The 23692-nt window shown below is 42.4% G+C and overlaps 1 protein-coding gene across 2 annotated transcripts in view; it reads right to left on the reverse strand.

Moving 5' to 3' along the window:
* CERS6 (ceramide synthase 6) overlaps positions 1 to 23443 on the reverse strand; it is a 135679-nt gene extending 112236 nt beyond the window's left edge. For both annotated transcript variants that reach the window (XM_074873302.1, XM_074873301.1), the window contains exon 1: positions 23052 to 23443. In XM_074873302.1, coding sequence (XP_074729403.1) covers positions 23052 to 23221 — 170 coding nt within the window. In that variant the 5' untranslated portion in view covers positions 23222 to 23443. The remainder of the gene's footprint in view (positions 1 to 23051) is intronic.
* Positions 23444 to 23692: the final 249 nt, after the last annotated feature.

The following is a 23692-nucleotide window of genomic DNA, read 5'->3' on the forward strand; positions in this document are numbered from 1 at the left end:
GAACCTCCCCTGGTCCAAGCACCACCTTTGCTTTGCTCCTTCTCCATCACTGCGGCCCGCTCCTTACCAACTGAGAGCTGGAAATTCTTGCCCTCTTTAAGAGCCTCTCCAGCTGGCAAGAACCAACACTGGAGCCACAGTCAGTGCCATAAGGGAGCAGTTTCAGAAACGGAAGTCAGTTGCCTGGCTTTCAGTTGGGTATGACTTTCCTGTAGCAGATGCAAGTGGTTCAAGAACAAAACCAGATTATTAAAGACTGCAGAACAGGTAAAACCCTCATCAGTCAATGACAGAGCCCAGTGCTTCAGTTAACAAATGGCTCTAGAAGGAAATTTCTCTGTGATCAAACGTCAGAAGACAAACACTATACACATACCTATTCAGCGGCTGAATATTCCCCTTCAGATGTCTGTTGTAATACTTATCCAGAGCATCTGGAGGGTCAAAGCACTGGTCATCAGCCTGTCATGAATCCCCATGCTGTTACAGTATTTAGCACTAATCCCTGGTCCTTCACTGCTAAATAAGGGAAGAAAAATAAACAAACAAGGAAATCAAGCAAAGGCCAGGATCACTTGATATAAATAGAAATAAGAAGGCAAAATGATTAGCTTAGAGATGTTATCAAAAACTTTACAAAAAAAAAAAAAAGCCTTTCAGACTTGTTTAGCTTTGTGTACAAAGCAGCATCACAACTGCACAAAGTGAAGAGTAATACTGCAGGCAGGATGAAAAACCAAGCGTGTAATGTCACCCAGCTATCAAATACACAGAAAGGAGAACAATGGAGGGGCAGGGCAGAAAGCAGAAAACCCCACAGCAATACAGCAGAAGTAGGTGCCTCCCCTTACTTCCTCACCATACATGCACATTTCCATGACACTAGACAATGATGACAAAATTTTACATTTTAACCCACCAAATTTGAACATTCAAAACAAAGGCAGCTGTTTATCCAGGGATCAAAAATAAATAAATAAAAGCTCTTCTAAAGAGGCAGATTTATAACTGAATCTGCCTGCAGAGCCATGCGGACTGAAAAAAACTAGGTCAAATCTTTTGCTAGTCAACCTCACTGCTATTCCTCCCTGGCCCTCCTCCCCTTTCGCCTTCAGTAGTTATTGAATAGATCAATTAATGAAAATGCAACAGACCTGTCATGCAGGTCTCAAATTACTTCTGTCTGGTACATATCAGAGGGGGTCATCTGTGCAACTACAGATGGAAGGGGGAAAAGTAAATCATTATAGTCTTTCCAATTCACAAATCCTAATCCTAGAGCATATGTACTCAATGCTACTACGGTCCATGAGCAAGCAGCCAAACAACAATGCATGTTAAAAAATAACATGCATGAGGAGGGAGGGGGGCAAAAGGCAGACAAAGATAGACTAGAAAGAGGCAAAAATAGAGGAATTGCTGTGCTTTCGCTTTTGCTGTGCTTGCAGCAAAACCACTATAGCATCTGCTGCTTTTAATGACATCTTGCTAGTGTATTTTGTACAGCTTCATGAGTGAATAGTTTTAGAAACCTCATAAATATCTCCATTTTGATACTAGATATCCAAAGAGTAGCTGTAATACTAGTTTTTATATCTACTAGTCACCTTGTGTATACTTTGAATAATTCTCTTTTAGGAAAAAAGGACTCACATACTGCAATTCATATATTCACTGTCACAAGGTATTAAGTGTTTTTTTTAAATCTTCACAAAATGTAGGGACCAAGCCAGTCCAATTTCAGCTTACTCATTTTTATTCATTTCTCTCCTTCTGTTGCACAGACAGAAGGCATTCTGTTTCATCACTTAAAAAAAAAAAAAATATATGCAATTCTGTATCAGCTGAACACTAAAACAAATCACTCTTGAACTCCATTTCCACCACACACAATATGCTGCCTGACAAGTTACTGCAAGGAGGCAAAGAAATCAACTTCCTGACTTACTGCAGGGATGGCCAACCTAACCGGTTTGACAAGCCACATACTGCAACCTTCATATGGCTGAGTGCCACAGGATGTTCAGCTGACAGCTGAAGGCTAGGGGAATGCTGGCATACCCCACGGGCTCGGGGGAGGCAGGGAACCAGTCCCGATTCTTAGTGGCAAGTGCATCCTCTAATGATGAGGTGACAGTGGCCTCGAGACTGCTTGTATTGCTGCCTCCCCTGCGAGGACTGGGATACCCTGCTCACAAGCAGCCCAGGGACTTCAGTGGTGGGAAAGGAGTGCTGGGGACAGGGGGGAATGTGCTGCGGTTAGGCAGAGTGCATCATTCATTTGCTTTGATGAAAAATAAAAACCATTGTGGAATGTGACACTTGCAGATCTGGCTGGCAAAATATACAACCCATCTTGAACCATTTTAGCCCAAATTAATGCAAAACGTCATAATTTCTCTTTCCACACTGGTGCTCAGTGGAGTTTTTATTATGCTACTAAAGCCTTTTGCTCTCACCAGTAAACCCAGGACTATCACAGACCACCCAAAAAAGTCATTTGGAGTACAGTATATAGCTGAGCAGCAGACTACACAGAATGCATCCTAAATTCAAGAACATGCATGGGGAGCCTTTGTCTTTGATGTTTCTTTACCTTTGCCCTTCCTGCCTTTAGCTAAATTCTTTTGAAGCCAAGGCTCTGCTACACATAACTCATCTAAATCAGCCCCATCAGGCCTTTGTTTCTGAGCAGTCACTGTTGAACTTTCACAGCTTTGGATAATTTTCCACCCTTAACTCAGCAAGCCATAAACAGTTATTGCCTCAGTACCTTAGACAAACAGCTATGGAAATCCTGAGGAGAAGGTTTGGGGGTTTCTTTTCGGTTGGTTGGTTTTTGTTTGTACCATTTGTTTTTTTGACAGCGACACATGTAGAGGGGAGAGGCATCTTGGACCTGAACCCAGAAGGACACTTGGAATCTGGACCAAATGAGATGCAAAATGCAATCTAACAAGCTCTGCTTAACGTCTACTGGATGAGAACGTAAGTAAAGAAATGGCAGTGTTGGAGTTACTGAGGTGGATATGAGGAGATGGACAAAGCAAGGTAGGGAAAACAAGCATTTGTGAGAAAACTGCCAAGCTAAAAACATTCTGAAACCACTCACCATCAGGTAGCAGCATGCAGTATACTTTGACTTACTCCAAGTCAATATTCAGTTTTGAAGTCTGTACCTTAATGCTCAATATTTCTTCTTGAGCAGTGCTCATGCATAATGGTCTAATACAGATATTTTGCTTCTATAAAAATTCAAAGCTTCATTTTATATTAATCCTTTTAACACAAGTCAGATAGAATGCCTGTATTTACCTAAACGATAAGAAATACAGTCTGAGATTCAAAAGGGTTTTTTTTCCCCTGCATCCTGTTCAATACATAAATTGTACAATAATTTGATCAGCTTCATTTGCATAAGTATGATTTCTTGTTCCACAATTCAATCAGAAACTGGCATTGTTCTTTAAAGATGTCTAGCAGAACAGCATTGTCAACTAGGTTTGCTTTCTATTTGAAACAAAGTTTATTTTTACTTTTAAACTACCAGCTGAAACTACAGTGCACTCAAAGATCAAGCTGGAAATTACTTTTTCCTTCATTTATTTAAAAAGCTACTCAAACCAATGTTTTATACAATTCAACAGCAGCTCTCAAGAACAGTCAAATTGTATTGAATAAAGAAAGAAATTTTTCAGTTGTTTAAATTTCTTCTGTTAGATCACTAAAACATCTTATGACTGATAGTCTAACTAGAAACTTAACAGAAGATCACCTGTATGAAATAAGTGTTTCTCAATAAGGAAATAAAAGTTTGTGGATTTCTTTCCTAAGCCTCAGTTATTGGGAAAACATACTACCAGTCTTTTATTGGGTTCTCGCCATAATGAACATCTGCTAAGTCTATAAATTAATTGCTGAAAACATCTTGTGCTTCTAGATGATCCAGGCAATCATAGCTGTTCTGGGTTACTAGAGAACATTACCATTTTTCTCTTGCACAGGCACACATCCACAAACACATACTCCCTTACAGTATAGCATAAAGCAAGAACAATTATTTGGCATTATTTTTAATGTCATAAAATAAACCTTTAAGTGCTAATCAAGTCATCAGAGCAGCACACTGTAAATTGACCTAGATGATTTTAAGCAGTACTTTTTGTACTGTGGTAGCCTAAGGATATGAAGGATGCCTCGCCTAGCTGATTGAAAATGTTCTCTACCTTGAAATCAAGAATTCTTCTATCAGTCTTGGTTTGTCAACAGCAGAGTTTGGCAGGCAGTTGCAATGGGCCCTTTCCAGTTCAAAGAAAAGGCTAGAGTCCACTTTAGAGAACTCTTTCCATGTAACAGTATTTCTCTTCTTTTCCCCCAAAAGGCCCATCAGATTCAAATTTCACCTATTTGCTCCATCTGCCAGATCTCCCATTCTTCCTGGCTATACAGACATGCTATCGTGTGTCACCTCATCTCATGCCCAGCTGCAATTCTTTGGAGCTCTCAGTTCAGCAGTCAGAAATCGGTGAAATTGGCTCATTTTAATACTATTTGTAACTTCTAGAGATGGAATTCACCTACGCTAATAAAAGTTTTATACAAATCTCCTGTATTTCCTTTCGGTGTTCCTACTCTCACTGACCATCCAGGGCTCTGGTGAATGATGAGGCTCCAATCTCTCACCAAGACCTGCCAGAAGTAACAGTACCTACATTTTCCAGCCAAACCTGGAAGGTTATTTTTGACTTAATTTGGAAACAGCAGCAAGGGTTCTGTCTCTCCCAAATGGCAGATGCCACCAGCAGAGGTAAACAGATACCAGTCCATAATCATTTTGTGTCACATTAGCTAGATGGCATTTCTTTTCTTTCTTATTTGTAATTGGTGTTTATTAAAGATGCTGCAAGAAGGTGGGGGTGACTTCTGGGCATGCTACACCCTTCCATGTGGGAGGAGATTGCAATGATACAAACACTATGGCTTTCTACTGCCCACTTAAAAACAAAACTAAAATTTTAATTCTTCTTAGGAATTTTCAGATCTGTCCCATACACAACTTGAGACAGACAAATCACACAGACATCAAGTCTCTTCCTTTCCTAGGATACAAGTGTTATCATACACCTTTGAATTTAGAAGTGTGTCTGAAGGGAGCAGTTGTTTCTGGCGAGCACAAACCAATGGGTATGCCTGGTTACACCACATTCCTCCCAGCTGCATGCCCATATGTCATGGTCATGTTTTCCCCCTCACGCTGTATCTTTGGTCTCACTCCCCTCTCCCATGCTCCAGAAGAGACCTGTGTGCTCCTTCCAGTTCTACTTCTCTGTCCCGTTCCCACCTCTGGTACAGGAAGAATTTAGGGAGTAATTAATTCCTTAAACTTTAAATTCCGAGTAAGCAACCAAAGTGTCAAGATACTGATGAGCAGCAGATTGTCACACCACAAGCCATGTGGTTGCTGCACTGTATCTCCATAAAAATTATTTGTATTACTCACATGCATGAGGGGGTTGACTTGCCATGATCCGTCACTTCAGATGCAAATATTTATTGATGGCATAGAAGTATTCCAACTTTTGTTTTTATTACTCATTATTTTAACACTGTTAGTTAAGAGGCTTTGGAACACCAAAATCACTCAGCCTGCTCCTCAGTAAGACCAAAAGAACTTACATTTTATCACTATTTCATTTATACCACAAATAGTCCAGCTGCAGGATTAAGTTCTAAACCTCAAACTATGAGCTGAAAGCCTAAGTACACTGCACTAGTGTACTACTGTCATAAATAAGGCCTAAAAGTAAACCAAGTCTTTCATTAAAATTACAGCAATTATAGGACAATAACTTTGTAAATACTAACTTTTTATACCCTGTCCTAAATAGCATTCAGGTGTCCAAAAGCATTATTAAAATACAGATTTTAATGTGTTCCAAAATTTGTTTCTTTTTAGCTGAATAAAGAGGACACGTCCCTTTGGTATAGAGTACTGCCGCTGTCATGGTTTATAGACCTGCATCTCAAAACACCCTTTTGGAACAGGCAAATATTATATCATCATCATCACCACTATTATTATGTTTTCAATACAACTTTAGAGGTAAGGAATGAGAAAGGAAAAAAAAAAAACCCAACCCTACATATAACTATTCCGGGCACACTGTAAAGGGATGGCAAAACAAAGTGATACCATTAAAATTAAGATAGTCTGACAGTTTGCACTTTGCTACCATGAAGAGTATTTCTTTTATTTCTTCTAAGTAATACGCTGGAAAATTTCCAGGCAAGACAATGTTTAAGAAAGTGTTGAGAAGTAAAAAAAACCAAACTCTTCAGTGGCTGCTAGAGCTTATAGCTGCAAGTGCCTTTTATCAAAGACCTGGGTTCTCCAAAACAGATTTTTAATAAGGATTCCTGCAAGTTCTGCATGTTTAGTAGTTAATTTTATCTTGTTCCAGGTCTCTCCTTATGAAAGCAGAAATGAGACTGATTAATGGCATTTCTTTAGAAGTGGATGTGTCCTGGTTTCAGCTGGGATAGAGTTAATTTTTATTCTTAGCAGCTAGAATAGTGCTGTGCTTTGGATCCAGTATGGGATTTGGTATGAGAAGAATGCTGATAATACACTGATGTTTTCAGTTGTTGCTAAGAGATCCAGGCCTTTCCAGCTCCCTGTGTCCTGCCTCTGTGCAGGTGTACAAGAAGCTGTGAAGGAGCACAGACAGAGCACTGGACACAAATTAGTCAATGAAATATTCCATATCGTGTAATGTCATGCTCAGTATATAAAGGAAGGGCAGCCAGGAAGGAGGGGGTTCTCCCTCGCTTCCGGGATTGCAATTGTGGGACCTTGGTATTTTGGGATCACTAGCCAGGAATGGGCTCAGTATCAGTCGGTGGGTGGTGAGCAGTCACATTGTGCATTACCCATTTGTACTTTCTATTATCGTTATTGTTTTATTTTATTACAATTATTAAACTGTTTTCATCTCAACCTACGAGTCTCCCTTTACCCCTCCAATTCGCTTCCTTATCCTCCAGCAGGGGAGGGTGAGCGATCGGCTGGATGGCGTTTGCCTGCCTGCCAGGTTTAAACCACAACAGGATGCTTGGTACAGTTGATGGCAACTGTCAGTCACTGGGACCTTATACCTAATCTTATGTAAGAGATGGGGAGAAAAATATCCCAGAAAACTCAATTTGAAGATGAAACTTTCCATCTTCCTTCTTCCCCTCTACCCTCGTATATCCCAGCCACGTTTTGAAGTTATTCCAGAAGAGAAGCAATTGCACCTGTAAGACTGTAAAGTATCCAAGGGGAAGGAGGTTTAGGAGTTCAGCAGAATGGCTCACCTTGCAGCAAGTTCTGAAAACTTTTTGCTATTCGTGATAGTTCTCATTAAACAATGTGAAAATTTTAGAAGCAAGGAGCAGTTACTGGTTTTATGCTTATATTATAAAAAAGGATCCCAGGCCCTAAGACTACATAATAGATCACTCAAAATCAGTAGCAGAGAAAGGAGCACACTAATTTTCAGTCCTCTGCTTTACTCTAACACTCAAGAGTTAGACCTCCTGAGGCCAGAAACCTTGCTCTTTCAATGTCAACAGCAAAACCAGACCAGTATACTTCCAATCACTGTCCCACAGGCTGGAGTTCTGGCAGCTCTGGAGGATGCAGAGCCCACTCCTGCAATTAAGCTTTCTGGTTGATAACTGCTCTTCTGTGGGCAAAGTTGAGAGGGGACATTTGCCAAACCTTCATTTGAAGAGAGCTTGGTTAAAGGGGGACTGTAAGAAAATTCGGGATGGATCCAGTGCGTTTTTAATTATGTAAGTGTACTCATTCAGAGGCCTCTTCATGTCATTCAACATAAATAAATACCTGCAGCACTACCAGGCAAGGCAAAAAGAGCACCTTGTTGGGAAGTAGAGTGGGAGACTTGTTGAAAAAGTCTGGGGAGGTCATCATTATAACCTACTTAACATCCACATGTACACACACCCCCCTCGGTTGTACTCTCTAAATCACAAAATCATCACACGTGGAACAAACATCATCATCATCATTCTTTTTCGGTTTGTGTGTACTCAACAGAACTCTTAATAGCTGCTTCTATTGTAACTCTGGCAGTGATTACAGTTTACACAGAACACCTGGGTTCGCACTAAGCTACCTGCCACATGGACCAACAGCAACGCAGTTGCAGCACAGTGCCTATTAGGGCAACACCAGGATACGCCTTCCAGGCCAGCCTACATGTGTTGACAGGAGCTACAACCACTGCACAGATGTGTCAGACCTTCTTCACCATGGAGTAGCTTTGTGCAAGAGCAGAACCAGGGCAGGACACAAGAGAGCTGTCCACCAGGTGCTTACCAACAGCCCATCGTTGAGCTGCAGACCTGATGCCTTTAGTCAGTATTAGAGATGCTCTTGTTCAAAACAGACTGAGGGAAGGAGTAGCAAGGCTATCATGTAATCCCTCTGGCTGACCGATGACCTTACACCATGCAGGAGCAGAGGCCCACATCTTACTCTGTCAAAAAAGCTTAAGTCTTTCTAGTTAATATCAGATGTTAACTAACCCCTATGTGTGAGATTTTCAGACAGAAGAATACTCCATGGCTGCACACATACTACTAGTTCTGAAAAAATGGGGGAGAGTAGAAGTGTGGCACTTCATCAAGAAAAACGGAATTTAAAAAAAAAATTGTGTGTGTGTATATATATATATATCTCCTTGATGTCTACCTAGGTGTACAGGTTGAATGGCTTCTGCTTCTTAATTACTAAAACAGTAATCAGATGACTACACAAGACCATATATAATAACATACAATTTCTGGTATTTCACATAAGTTTTATGCTGATATAACACCAGAACTCAGCAGAAGCTAATTTCTAATTTATATTGGCAGAAGATCAGTTTCAGAACCTTTGTGAGTAAATAAATTATATTGAAGAGTAATATAGATCCTCAACTGATATAAATAACTCTGACCACCCTCAAACAAACTGATTTACACCACCAGCAGACCTTACTATATGCAAATAATCAAATAAGACTGTGTGACAAAGCTCTCTTTATGCATGTAATACAGTTTCACAAAATTAATGCACTCTTTACATTAAAATTCATATAGGAAAGCAAATGCTAATGTTCCAAGAGGGAAAGCTAGTCTGATGTATGGACTCTAGGATGTTTCACAGAAAACTGTAGGAAGTCACTGGGCAGGGAGCATGAAAATCCCTGACTACTGCAATCTTATTTTTTCATGTATGATTTAGGATTTACTAGCCCACCTGCAGCAGGCAGGCCTAAAGCTTTGGAAGAGATTTGCAGGAGCCCCAGGTGAAGCTAATACAAGTCTGAAAGAGGTGACCAGATGCAAGTGGTAACACCTGGATTCCAAAGACCATTTTTACATATGAAGATGAACTAATCTAGCTTCCTATGTGGAATCTCTACATAGAATTATATCAATGAGAAGAAAAGTTAAAAGACTGGAAACTAATGCCTTGGCTCTTCATTCCAACAAGCCTTCCCCAAGACAGGAGGCCACCACCATAAACAAAACTAAAATCGAACAACAGTCCATACTAACACCTTCCTATTCTGGTCAAGGTCTATAGTCAGTCCCTGTTATTCAAGTGAAGCAGAAGTCCTTTGGAGACTGCACACAAAGCACTGGATAATATGGAGGACTGAAATCAACATCACCTTCTCCTTGCTCTGTGAATCACTCTACAGACCACATAGCTGGCAACATCCTTGCTTTGACAGCTACCTCCTTCTCTGGATATGGTTTCTTACTGTGCTGTGCTCTAGTCTGAGAGCTGGGAAAGGATGGCAGATTATTTAGCAGATAATGTCATTTTCTTAGTCAATGCACTTGGGTTATTTCCAAGCCATTTTTCAGGGAATATTTCCTGGTATGGATACAGGACTTTGTAGAAAGAAAATGTGAAAGAAATTATGCTTTTTCCTAATAAATACTTTGAGGTTTTTGTGATTAAGATGACCAACATATTCTTCTTCCACTGAACTGAGAAAGATCTGTGATAAAATTAGGATCAGCTTGAAACCCTTCCCCAACCTAAACCCATCTTCCTACACAGGACTGAACTCAGCAGACCTTCCCCTATGGCTGCTTTTACAATTAAATGCCATTTTAAAAGCTATGTTAGGAGTCTGTAATGGTTTTACCACTGCTCTTCAATAAAGGTGCAATGGAAGAGACGCTCATCTGAATGACAGAGTCTCTACACACTATAACAGCACTGAAGAGGGGCAAAAGACTTTGCTTCCTCTCTATTTGAGTTGCTACCTCTCCCATACACCAGAGCTGGGCAGCAATGGACAGACCTCAAGTCAGAAACTTCAGATCTACCTTTGTTTGCCACCAGCAGCTCTGCAGAACATTATGCAAGGATAGACAGCTTTTATTCAAAGGCAGGCTGGATCAACAAGAGAGAAAATAAAAAGAAAAAATAAGATGGGAGGAGATGCATGACAAGAAAACATTTATGGGGCATATAGAAGAGATGAACATCAGAAAGATGCATAGCAAGAAATACTGGAATAAACATTAATTTTAATTTAAATATGAGACATGTAAGGGAAATTTATTCTGAGATGGGGGCACAGCTGTAAGATGAGAAGTGAGAGAGAGACTTAAAGTGTCATTGAAGCATATGCTTTGCCCCAGAACAATACATTCTTTTAAAATCATTAACAGGCAGCTTCCATAGCAGATGTGAAACAATCAGAATCCTAAATTCTAGCTGTATATTCATACATCCCTGGTGTTTCAAAGATGTGATGGCTGTCATGTTTCAAATGAAAGCATGGTAATAAAATACAACAAACCCACAAAAAAACCCCACACCACCACTAAATCCACCCTCCAGAATAGGGAGCACTATTTAACTACAATGCACTTAAGTGTAAAAGCAGATGCTTCAAGGTAACTTCTATTCATTAAGGCACCTTACTTAAGAGATTTGTCATTATTATTTAAAGGTCTAAGACACTCTGGTGTTATGCCTGAGTTAATTCCCATCAGGAAACAAGGCAAAACACAAGTAGTGCTATGGTGATGGATACAAAGTGCTATTTTCTCTTCAAACCCTGAAGTCAGCTCTCAATGGAAGAGTAAGCAAGATGAAGTAGTGTTCTTCCATTTCTGCTAGTGCACTTTTCATCTTGACAACTGAAGGTAAACGCCAGGCTAGAGGTTTGAGCTCTTGCCATGATTCTAGCAAACCATCAGCCTATTTTCAAGAAAATCAACTTGTTCAGAGATTTTTTTAAAAAAATAAAAATATAAAACAAAACAAAAAACCACAACAAAATGCTGTAGAGATCTCATTTTTATCTCTACATCGTTGTCTTGTAACCAGACCCATTTATCAGTGCTGGCTGAAAGTCAGGACATCTGTTCCTGACAAAATTTTGACATTTCTGAATTTCCATTTCATTCCAAACTGGAAGAAAACCAAATATTTTTCACATTTCCTATAAATGCTCTAGAAAATAACAATTCCAGGTTAGCACACACAAAGCTCCTCTAAGTAGGATATAAGGTGTGTTTCTTCTGTCAAATATCAAACTGTTTCATTACCATCCGAGCAACTGACATTTGCAAATATCTCATTTTCTAGACCTGTCAATAATTTATAGCTGCTCTTAAAGTTTTTTTTATTTAAAGATTTTTAATAAAAAAGGAAAAAAAGTATTACCTCAGACTGATATGATGCCACTGTGGTATATTAATTACTCTGTCACACACATGAATATATATTTACAACTATACGTATATTACCTATACCAACAATTACTGAATGTAGAACTAAAGACTGGCTTCTCTCTTTTTTTTTTCTAAGACTGATTTACTCTTACTATCTTGAACATAAAGGGAATAAAAGCTTTTCCAGTAATGCATGCGATCAGTGTTCCCTCTTCTAAGCAACTCTTTCTGTGAATTTTTTCAAAACCAAAATGATCCTGAAGATATTGCAGTGTGGAGAAGAATCAACTTAAGGGGAACAAAACTAAAATTATCCTCAAAATTGCCTGTTATAATCAAATTTAATGCTGTAGGAGCTTCAACGTATTGATCCTAGAAGGGAACAGAACGTGTTCATACCACAGCAACTCAGACTACATTTTGGGTACCCACAAGGTAATTCCTGTCTTAGGTAGAGGAGGTCCACATCTATTTCTTGATTTGTGTCCTGCCTGCTCACATGCCAGACTACAATAAAACCAAAAGACCCATTCTACAGCAAATGGAAAATCCAGATGTCCATTCAATAAAGTGTTATGTGCTCTGCCCTAATTAAGTTTCTCCTGCAAGCTTACAGTGAACTTCAACCTAATCCTCACCTATTCAGATTTCCAATACAGTTTACAAATTTCATACAGATGTAGGATCCCAGGAGCACCTTGGTGCCCTGCATTGTGAAAGCATGCCATTTAGTGAGGTTTATGATTTTACAGAATCACTGAGGTTGGAAGAATCCTCTGGAGATAACCAAGTCCAGCCCCCTACTCACAGCAGGTCAACTAGAGCAGGACTGTGTTCAGTTTGTTTTTGAGTATCTCCACAAGTGGAGACTCTACAACCTCTCTGGATAACCTGACCCAGCATTCCACGAGCATCCCCGTAAAAAGTTTGTTCGCATGTTTAAACAGAATTTCCTGCATATCAATTGCTTGTTGTCTATTGTCCTTTCACTGGACACCACTAAGAAAAGTCTGGCTCTGCCTTCCTTAGTCTCCCTATCAGGTAGTTTTACACACTTCTAAGATCCCCCTAATCCTTCTCTTCTCCAGACTGAGCTCTCTCAACCTTTTCTCATATGTCAGATGCTCCAAATCCTTAATCATCCTAGCAACCCTTCACTGCTCTCACTCCAGTATGTTCACGTCTTGTCAAGGGGAGACCAAAACCAGACTAATCACTCCAGACATGGCCTCACCAGTGCCAAGTACAGAGGAATAATCCATTGCCTCGACCTGCTGGCAATGCTTTCCCCAATCCTGCTGGTGCACTTCTGGCTCATGTTCAGTTTGTTGTCCACCAGCACTCCCAGGACTCCATTTGCAGTTCAATTTGTCATAATCACATCAATGCAATCACTGCAAAGTTAATTTAGTACAAAGGTGTTGTAATCCTGGGAAGTGTTTAGCGCTGGAACTGTTCATATTTTCAGGCTACTCTCTTATCATATCAGTTCTCTCCCTTCTCTCATACTAGATGTGTGGGAAAAGCTGACAGATAAGTATCAACCACCCAATTATTACTTCAATATATGCAAAACACGCTCCTGCTTGTGGTCTAACCACATGCTTTTCTTTTTCTCAATGGCTTCTTTCCAACATGATGCTGGTAAGAGAAATAAATACACCCAACTGGACCCGATCATCTCGTCCAGCAGCATGTTTTGGACAACTGCAAGTAGTAAACAGCAGGAAGTTCAAGAAAGTCTAACGGACAACTGCAGAAAAGCTTGTCAACAGGTACCTTCCCACCCATGACCCACTCATTACCTAAAACTTTGTTTTCAACAGAAGCAACTAGTCTCAACAGTTGCAAGGGGGATTCTGGTCATGATGACTCACTGGTCTCATTTGCTACAGCAGTGCCCAGGAAAGCCACAGCACTGATATCAGCTGGTGAGAGGCTGGAACCCTCCAGCTCCCCAACTGAGCAGGTCTCCTCCTGGTTGAGAAGTGTGTCAGAGGAGCTCACCACCACCTGAGATCACCCACTGCCCCCAAAATTTCTCAGCTCACTTTCATTTCACATAGATTTAATTTTGTCTGCTTTGTCACGCTGTAATGCCGGCAGGTTTAGACTAGGGTTCCATGTTTATGCTGCCTAGCTACAAAGTTTCAGCAGTTGCTATATCAAGGCTCATTTCTGTACTTCTTACAGAACATACCTTGTTTAGACTGTCCCCTTCACAACAGCACACCAGGCAGTATGTCTATAGCTATGTGGACCACTGTATTTCTCTCTGCAACAGATACATCACACAGTCACAACAGACATAAGCAAAAGCAATCACAAGGGATATTACGATTTACCACTCTGATGATCTTTTCACATTACTCACTTCTGTGATCAGCAACTGCTTTTGAGTAAGCAGGGTCTCTTTACTTTGCACTGCACAGCACACTCTTATTTCCAAATAAGCAATTCCCTCCACCGCACAAAGACATCTCTCATTAGCCTAGGCAGTTATGCTCGTTTGTACCATCTATCCAGGTAAACAGTATTCCAAAAACAGCTCTCAGTTTAAAGTTCTGTGTAACTACAGGATGCCAAACATCATAGCAAAGTAGAAACTGAGAGTGGCCTCTGCTTCCACTCTCTTCTCAGTAAGGATGAGAGTCCCAGGGAAAGTTCAGGTATCTATACGTCATACAGAACTGAATTCAGGCAGCAACAGGAAAGAAAAGGGAGAGAAGAGATCCCAATTCCAAAGTGAGGATTTCAGCATCAGTTCTATCAAGCCACCTTCTCGTGCTTGCAGAACTAAAAAACTTTATCTCAGAGGATGGCAAACAGGCAACAAGTAGATGTGATGACAACACATGTAGTAAATAAAAGGGCCACTTTTTTCCTCTGGGTCATTCCATTACTGTTAAACATAGAGCAACTAGCTTGTTACAAAGGATAGACAAATATATGCATGCACATATACTCAAACAGCCCCAGGAATCTAAGATTTTATGCCAATGAACACCCTCCAGGCTCTAACCTCTGTTTTATGCACCAGTGTAATTATGTCAGCTAGATTTATTTTTTTTAATACAGTACTACAGGTTATTCCTCCCAATCCCTACAGGAGAAACCAAGACAGGGAAGATACTATTAAAAGGAAGCTTTCACTGCACTCACACAGACAAAAAATGCAAGTGATTTAGAAATACTACTTTAACCATCTTAGCATGACCTGTGAGGGCAAAGAAGGCTTTTCATCATTCCAGACCAAATTTTAAAGTGCATCATTTATATTAGTGAAATAAGGTTTAGGTTAGTGAACCTGAAAGATACTTCATTAATACAAGGTAGTCTGGAGAACCTTAGCGTTCTGTTCCTACCTGTGCAAAAGGTAACCTGGATTAATAGCCAATACACAAACATATACGTATCTTACATACTATAAAATACACAACATGGCTAACTGGATGTTATGCTTCTTTACAGCTCTTAGACATTCTTAGTAATTGTACAGACAGTTACCTTGGGAGTTAAAATTTGATTATGCTACATCAATAACAGTTACATGAGGCTTCACAATTGCTCAGCAGTACCAAAGCTTTCCAAAGGCAAAATCTGCAATTATGAGAGTTAGTAACTATATAGGAAAAAAAAAATTGTTACAGTTTACTCTCTGGTTTTGCTACAGAAGTCACAGCTTTGTGTTACAGGTCCACTGGCATTATGAAAACTGCCTCTAAGATTGCAACTGGCTATGCTAAATATTCCAGCTCTCCCACCTCCGCCACAATTTGACTACTTCCGAATAAGCAAAAAGGTATCACCATTGTGAGAAATTGATGGACACCCAATGTTGCAGAGTTAGTCTTTTGTAAGGACTGTGTGCTAAACAGACTGACTTCCTCACAGAGGATGGAAGATCTCAGCCCATCTGATTGTCAGAAACTTTGCTCACCTTAAGCAAGACTTTAGTAATTCCTTCTCTTTCAAGTGATCAGAAACCCACGTTTCCCTCCCTTTCCCTTGACCTGGATGCCCATCCCTCCTGCACCCCCAAAATCTGTAAGTGCCCAGTGAGTGGAGACACTGGTGTGGGAAACCACAGAACAATCAAGGTGTTAGATAAACACTTCCAAGGAACTGTTGATACACATCATATACATACTACTGAATATTATATAAGGTTACATCACTTATGAAAGCTACATACTTTTATGCTGTAATTTTAACTTTCTTGTCAAAACTCCAAGACCACCTTAAGACAGGCACAGAAACTGCAAATATGAATTGTCAAACTGCTGTAGGATGGGGATATTTAACAACTGTTGGGGGAAAAAAAACAAAACAAAACCAAGACACAAATACAGTCAAGTAAGCACTGTTGAGCTCAGGCATCCCCTTCCTCACTACCCTGTTGCAGATAACAGAGATTGAGTCAAGGGAACAGATTTCCCCAAATGTTAATTTACTAAATACTTTGCATGGACTAGTAAGACACTGGTCTGCAGATGTGTAGGAAGAGGCAGCATACCAGAAGCTTTTCTTTTTCCAAGAACAAATTCTTAGCAAATGCCTGTTAATCAGCTACAGAGGCAGAAGTAGGAGCAACTGAAAGAGCCACAGGCAATTTGGATCCAACTGCGCAGTTACAGGAATCCAGGCAGGAACAGTAACTGGAATCTGCACTCAAGACAAAACCCCACTAACAGCAGTTCTGGCCCAGTACACACTAGTGACCTGTCACTGAAACCTTTCCCTTAGCCAAGCTGTGGTGAGGCTGTCATACTTCCATCACCTGGATACTTTAGAAATTGGTTTTAATGGCATTCTCTACTAGAGCTCAACATGTATTTCCCATTTAACTCCCAATTTTAAGATTGGCACTACTGTGCATCTATAAATGGTCCTTTACAAAGGACATTTAAATAGAATGCATTTTATCCACTCCACCTTCTTTTAAAGGAACGCTCTCAGCTTACATCTGAACACACAACTACATTACACAACAGAGATGCATACCAGCCAACACAGACACAGCCAAGGTGCGTGAGCGTACACTGCACTGGTCAGAGCTGGTAAGACAGAGCTTCACCCACGCCACGACAGACAATGGATCTCCAGGTAAAAACAATCATTTCATTGTGAGGAATCTACTTGTGTTAATAGCTGAAGATCAAACACTGCAACCCTAGGAAACAAAAACTGGTTACACAAATAAAAATACAAATGACAGAAAATTAATAGCTAATGAAAAGAAACACGGAAAGATGGATATCACAATCAGTGAGATATAAATTTATTCTAAACCTATTTACGCTAATGCTCTATTGTTACTATTTTAAAAAGAAATCGGTTTAAAGTTTAAAAGAAATAACTTTTTCAGTTATTTTCTTTACATCAACTGTGTCTTTTCTTAGAAAGTTATCAATTTCAATGTTCTATTCAATTTTAGCTGAATTAAGCATTTATTAGATAGTAATCAAGTAAAAAAAGACCTTACAGGTAATCTTATGAAAAAAAAAAATATATAAAGCAAAATAGAGAAAAAATACCTGAGAAAGTTATTGTCAGTGAACATGTGCATGCACTTACATACAAGTGAATTATATCTGAACAATCAGATTTCACCTAACACACTGGAAACTATGCAAGACATATACAAATATCACAGCCTACAAACAAATTTTGACAGAAATAATGCCCACTGCACCACCGAACCTCCCCAGATAAGGCTCTAGGCTGCTGCAAATGCACCAAGTTTATACATCCTCTCCCAAATTCTGTATCCTGTCTAGCCTCCTTGTTATTGTAAGAAATCACTGATACTAGATGATTACGAAAATCAAATTTGTATGTGTACACCACATACCAGAAACACTTGCAAGGCTTTAACATATTGTCACCTGAACTAATTTTTACAGTTAGCAAAATATATGTATATACACACATATACATGCACACACAGAGTCATTATATTATGTCACCCTGATCCACTAGGAATTCTACTGTGTCATACTAAATAAGAGTCAGCTGAGGTTACCTTTGGGGCTGAATTAACATTATAAAAGCAAAATGACATACAAAAGCCATGAATTTCCATACACTCGATGTCTAGAGTATCTTGATCTGACTGATAGTAAATGATGAGGCTGGCTCAGTTTAAATCAGGGCAGCTGGAGGGCTGTTCCTATATATAATCAAGCTATCCCTGACCATATGAGCCATTCCGTCAACTGAGGAATATCAGCTTCATCTTTGAGAACTGCCCACCCCCCACCTGTCAATGCCAGAGGACACTAAAGGCATTATAAGCCTAGTTTGCTGATTTATAGAGCAATCTCATTAGATCTGAGCCCAAACTGCTGCTTACAAGGTGAGGGAAATAAATATACTGCAACTACAATGCAAAGATGAGATATGAAAAACTTCAGTAGATGAGTCAAGTTATAAAGAAAGCAGTAATATCAGACTACCGGACTCAGATAATTGCTGGACCACGTCGGAAATGTTTGGTTAGCACTTCTTTCAGAGGATTCAGCCAACTTCTCCCTTGAGAGAAGTCTCTAAAGCAGCGGTGTGTTACTCTCTTGTTTTGAGTCCAAGAGACACACTGATTGCTGAGTGAACATTGTTTCCATATAACCACACACCTCTCACAGATGACATGTTTGGGAGGATAGGAAAGGCTGCTGCTTCTGAGCAGTGAGGTCTAGCACAGAGGGAGGAGAGCTATGTGATCCCATAAAATAAAGAAGAAAAATTGTATTTGCCCAGAATAACAGATGTTTCTTTATCTTTTTAGGCCAAACACCCTGCTATTACTAAGACCAGTTTCAATTCAGCTTTCACCTGTCTTGCCCACACTAGAAAGGGTCTGGAAAGGATCCAGGGAGACAGAGACTGGTATTATTGAGCACTTATGTTATCTCCTTAGAGGTGAAGGCATTGCATAGTACAGGAGGGGATCCTTAATTGCTTACATGCCTTTAAAAAGTAGTAAGACACACAAAATGGATGGATACTATGAAGAAATATGTCCCCACATTACCACGGCATTGCTAAACTTCTGCCATCTTCCAAAATAGTAGGTAACGCTATCTTCGTGCTTAGTTATTATAGTTTTCTAAAATGTACTTTGTGTTTAAAGAAAGAGATGAATGAGAAGGAAGCGAAAAGAGAAAAGGCTGTTAAGGTATTTTAGCACCTCATCCATAACTATGATGGCCTCAGTAGATAGATCCACTAAATCTCATGGTTATGAGATTATACCTCAGAGCAAAGCTTATTTCAAGAGCACTCATCATCATCAGATCCAATTGTCGAAGCGATTCAGCATACACTTAATGTTCTAATCTACTTTTTCCTTTCATTCAAGAGTGCTGGTCAGGGATGGCAGGACAAGGAAATCAACAAAAAGTAGTTTATCTGAAAAGAAAAAAAAAAAAAAAAAAGAAAAAATATTCAGAGGTAGCTAGATTCTCTTCCTGCTTGGTTAGTTGACTCACCAAGCCAGTAACAAAAAAATATCCCAGTAGGATAAACTCTGTGAATATGCATAGAACAAGATTTCCAAGTTCAGTCATTTCAATTCCACCTGCTAATATGTACACACAAATATAATATAAATATATATAAAGTCAACTTTTAACCCTTAGCATGGCAAGTTTTATCCCCTAGACATACCAAGAACTTTGTAAGCAAAGACACATAAAGTCCATATCACAGCTCCCCCTGTACCTATTTCTTACTACTGTAAAGATCCATAAAGTTAGTCACCCTTCATAGCAAGGTAAGTAAAACCATACTGCTCCAGCAGCCTAGCACTCAGCTGCTGTGAAGGAGTCTGAAAATAATGGCTATAAAATAAGTAATCAGATTCTTAACACCTTGTGGCTGCTTACCTACCAGTGTAAAGATTCACAAGAGCACCTGTATTAGGTATCTTACAACACAAAATAGAGAATACATTGGTTACAAATACTGCAGTACAACCATGGATTTAAAGTAGATCTGGGGTTTTTTTTAAATGTATTACAGCATCTATTTTTATTTTTTCTTTAGTTACTACCATTGAAAAAACAGAGAACTGTTACACATCTGCAAAAGCTCGTTCCAGGATGTAACATGTACAGCATCAGTCATCCACAACTTGAGTTTTGAAAGGAAAAAAATATAGCTGTTTTAATACACAAAAGAATGAAAAATTCTCAGTTTAACAGATAGCCCTCCCTTTTTCCTTCCAGATCTTGTATAGCTTTATCAATTGAAATAATTGCAAGCCTTTAATCACAGAATCACAGAACCGTCTAGATTGGAAAAGACCTTGAAGATCATCCAGTCCAACCATTAACCTAACACTGACAGTTCCCAACTACACCATATCCCTCAGCGCTATGTTGACCCGACTCTTAAACACCTCCAGGGACGGGGACTCCACCACCTCCCTGGGCAGCCCATTCCAAAGCCTAACAACCCATTCTGTAAAGAAATGCTTCCTAATATCCAGTCTAAACCTTCCCTGGTGCAACTTGAGGCCATTCCCTCTTGTCCTATCGCTTGTTACTTGGTTAAAGAGACTCATCCCCAGCTCTCTGCAACCTCCTTTCAGGTAGTTGTAGAGGGCGATGAGGTCTCCCCTCATGTGCTCCAGACCCTTCACCAGCTTCGTTGCCCTTCTTTGGACACGCTCAAGTAATTCAATGTCCTTTTTGTAGTGAGGGGCCCAAAAATGAACACAGTAATCGAGGTGCAGCCTCACCAGTGCCGAGTACAGGGGTAAGATCACTTCCCTGTCCCCGCTGGCCACGCTATTTCTGATACAAGCCAGGATACCATTGGCCTTCTTGGCCACCTGGGCACACTGCTGGCTCATATTCAGCCGGCTGTCAATCAACACCCCCAGGTCCCTCTCTGACTGGCAGCTCCCCAGCCACTCCTCCCCAAGCCTGTAGCGCTGCTGGGGGTTGTTGTGGCCGAAGTGCAGCACCCGGCATTTGGCCTTACTGAAACTCATACAGTTGGCATGATGCGCATGAAGCATTTCTGTGGCTCCCAACAAAGCACAGAGGTCTGACAAAATGAATTACTAATGAGCAATAATAAGGCTTGATCTTTCCCCCATTCAAGTCAAAGACAATCCCCCTGCTTTGATCAGTGAAAGCAGGTCCAGTCACTTTTACTCAATCTGCTTTAATAAAACGCTCTACATGAAAAATCACAATTGTACCATGCTGCGTGGATTAATCCCACACAGCCTGATTCTACTCTCACAGTAGAGTTTTGCAACTGATATGAAATTAAAAAGGAAAATGCTTAAATAATTGTTAATAAAACCTCTTTGGAGGTCTCTCACCTACTACCAGGCTAGCAGAACACATTTCCAGATCTAAATTTCGAAATTAGCCTAATGAATATAAGAGATTATGGAAACGTACTGATTGTCTGTGTAACTAACACTTAAAAATATAATGTACTGAAAAATTTAAAAGTACTTTAATTGAATGAAGAAAAATAACCAGAGGGAGCGGATACAAACTACTAAATAATTACAGTAGCTTCTGGTGATGCGAACAACAGCCGCATCAGAACTACCAGAAACAATACGATTCTAAGTTTAGGCTGAAATTGTCTGACTAACTGTTCCTCCATCTAAACGCAGCCCTGCTGCGATACATATTGCAGTTCAGATGGCAAGAGATGCAACATCATGCACCCACTTTTAGTGCTCAAAAGTACACATTGTACAGACTGCAAAGGAGAAACTACTAAAGACTTGACCTTATCTAAATAATACTTGGCACTCAAATTGTAACTATATTGCAGTATTTAACTCAGGATAAGGGTTTAAATTAACTTTTGATAACCTCAGATTTTCAGGCAGACCACAAGTTTTGCTGTCATTTTCAGTAAATCAGTAAAGCAACACAGAAGTTAACAACAGCCCACGACCGCTTATTTTTTAAAACAAATATGGTCCTCTCAACTGAGTCATGAAAACAGCCAAGTTTTTCACAAACCAACGTCACAGGTGCCATATTCTAATCAGGGCAGTGGAATGCTTAGGAGATGCAGAGTGTTACCTTGCAAATCAGCTATTTTAGAATTTTTAAAGCATCTTTATAGCCTTTCTCTGGCACGTGGTAACTACTGGTCTTACCTTTATCTTCCTTGACTACCCTAGGCTATTAGCATTGCCTAGGAAGACAGCACTGAGAACACGTAGGTGTTGGCAGAGAGAATCGTGCTTTTGTTCTCTGCAGAAGGAGGGAACACCACCTTTGTCGGGCGGCACAGAAGCCGGCGCAAGTGAGCAACCCGCTCCGCTTCGGCTGCCTCCCCGTGACAGGCGGCCTCTGTCGAATACCAGTAAGGAAGCACCCACAGACAATAGTCGCTGCTGACCAATCGCTAGTTTGACGTCTTGTGCTTAAATACACATATATATGCATTTATATGGCTGTGAAACGTGTACTTTGAATTCAGCAGTCTCAAAGAACGGCGAGTTTGGTTCGGTGATGAACGGCGCCCGGAGCGCTTCTCCACCGAGCTGCCGCTCCCGACGGTACTTCCATGGCACGGGCCGTCCACGCCGCCACCGCGCGCGCCGGCCCTGCTGCGCCGCGCAGGGCTCACCCCGGGCCGGCGCTCGCCGTCCGCTCCCCGCTGAGGCCCGGGGCCAGCCGGCGGGAGTCACGCCGAGCCCCGCGGCCGCGCAGGGTGCGCGCGGCACCGCCCCCTCCGTGCTTTGCTCGCTAGAGAGTGACCCTGCGGCGGGAGCCCTGCGGTGCGGTGCGGGCAAACTCTCCTACCGGGACAATTGCCCGCCCTGGCCCCGCAGCGCTTCACTGCGGCGCTTCCCTGAGGGGGGCGGGCAGGACGCCGCCGCAGCCCGTGGGCAGCGGCCCGCGGGCGGGCGGGCCCCGGCTCGCATCGGTGCCGGAGGGCCCTTCTCCTCTTCCACTCACCCCGCCACCACTGCCGGGCCAGGGCGCCGCGGCCGCCGCAGGTGGAGCGAGGGCTGCGCCCATTCCCGGGGAGACCTCGCCTCCTAGCGCCCGCGGCGGGCAGCGGGAGCGGAGCGCCGGCTGCCGCCGAGCCCCTCCACCTTCCTGCGCCGGGCCCGCTACGTGACCGGCCGAGGGGGGAGGGAAAACGTAAGAGCCCGGCAAGGCCGGGAGAGAAGCGGCGGCAGGAGGGGGGACGCCGGGCAGCCAGCGCTCCCCGGCTGCCTCTCGGTGAGCGGCCGCCGCAAGCCGCGCGGCCCGCCCAGCTCCGCCGAGCCCGGGGCGGCGCGGGCGGCTCGGCGTTACCTTTCGAAGAGCAGCCGGATCATGAAGATGCAGAAGGCCAGGGGGAAGGCGAGATAGAGGTCCTCCGCCTGCGGGAAGGCGGCTTCCTCCGTGCTCTGCAGGTCCGCCCAGGTGACGTTGTGCGGCAGCCAGAACCGCTCGTTCCAGAACCAGGCGAGGATCCCTGCCATCTTTGCTTTGTCTGCCGCGGCGCCCCCCGCTCCGCTCCGCTCCACCCGCCGGCCTCCCTCGCCGCGGCGAGGCGTGTGCGAGCGGCTGCCGGGGGAGAGGAGGATGGAGGCGTGTGTCAGCCCCGCAGCCGCGGATGCTGCCGCTGCTGCCGGGCGGCGCGGCGCGCTGTGCCGTGCTGAGCCGAGCCGAGCCGGCTCCCCGCCCCGGCCGCCCGGCGGGGGCAGCGGCCGCCCCGCCTGTCACACGGCCGCGCCGGCCCCCATTGGCTCCCGCTCGCGCCCCGCCGCGCGGCTGCCCCGGCGCCCGCCGCGCTCCTTAGGCGGCCCCGGGGCCGGCCCCGCCGGGCGGGCAGCCCCAGCCTTCCCCCACCCCTCTGCCCCGCCAGAAAGCCCCCCCACCGATCGCGGCCCCGCGCCTTGTCACCCCCGCGGCCGGCCGGGCCGGCCCCCTCCCTCCTCCCCTTCCTCCCG

The sequence above is a fragment of the Strix uralensis genome, chromosome 6 (genome assembly GCF_047716275.1).
Source record: "Strix uralensis isolate ZFMK-TIS-50842 chromosome 6, bStrUra1, whole genome shotgun sequence".
NCBI classification, from domain to species: domain Eukaryota; kingdom Metazoa; phylum Chordata; class Aves; order Strigiformes; family Strigidae; genus Strix; species Strix uralensis.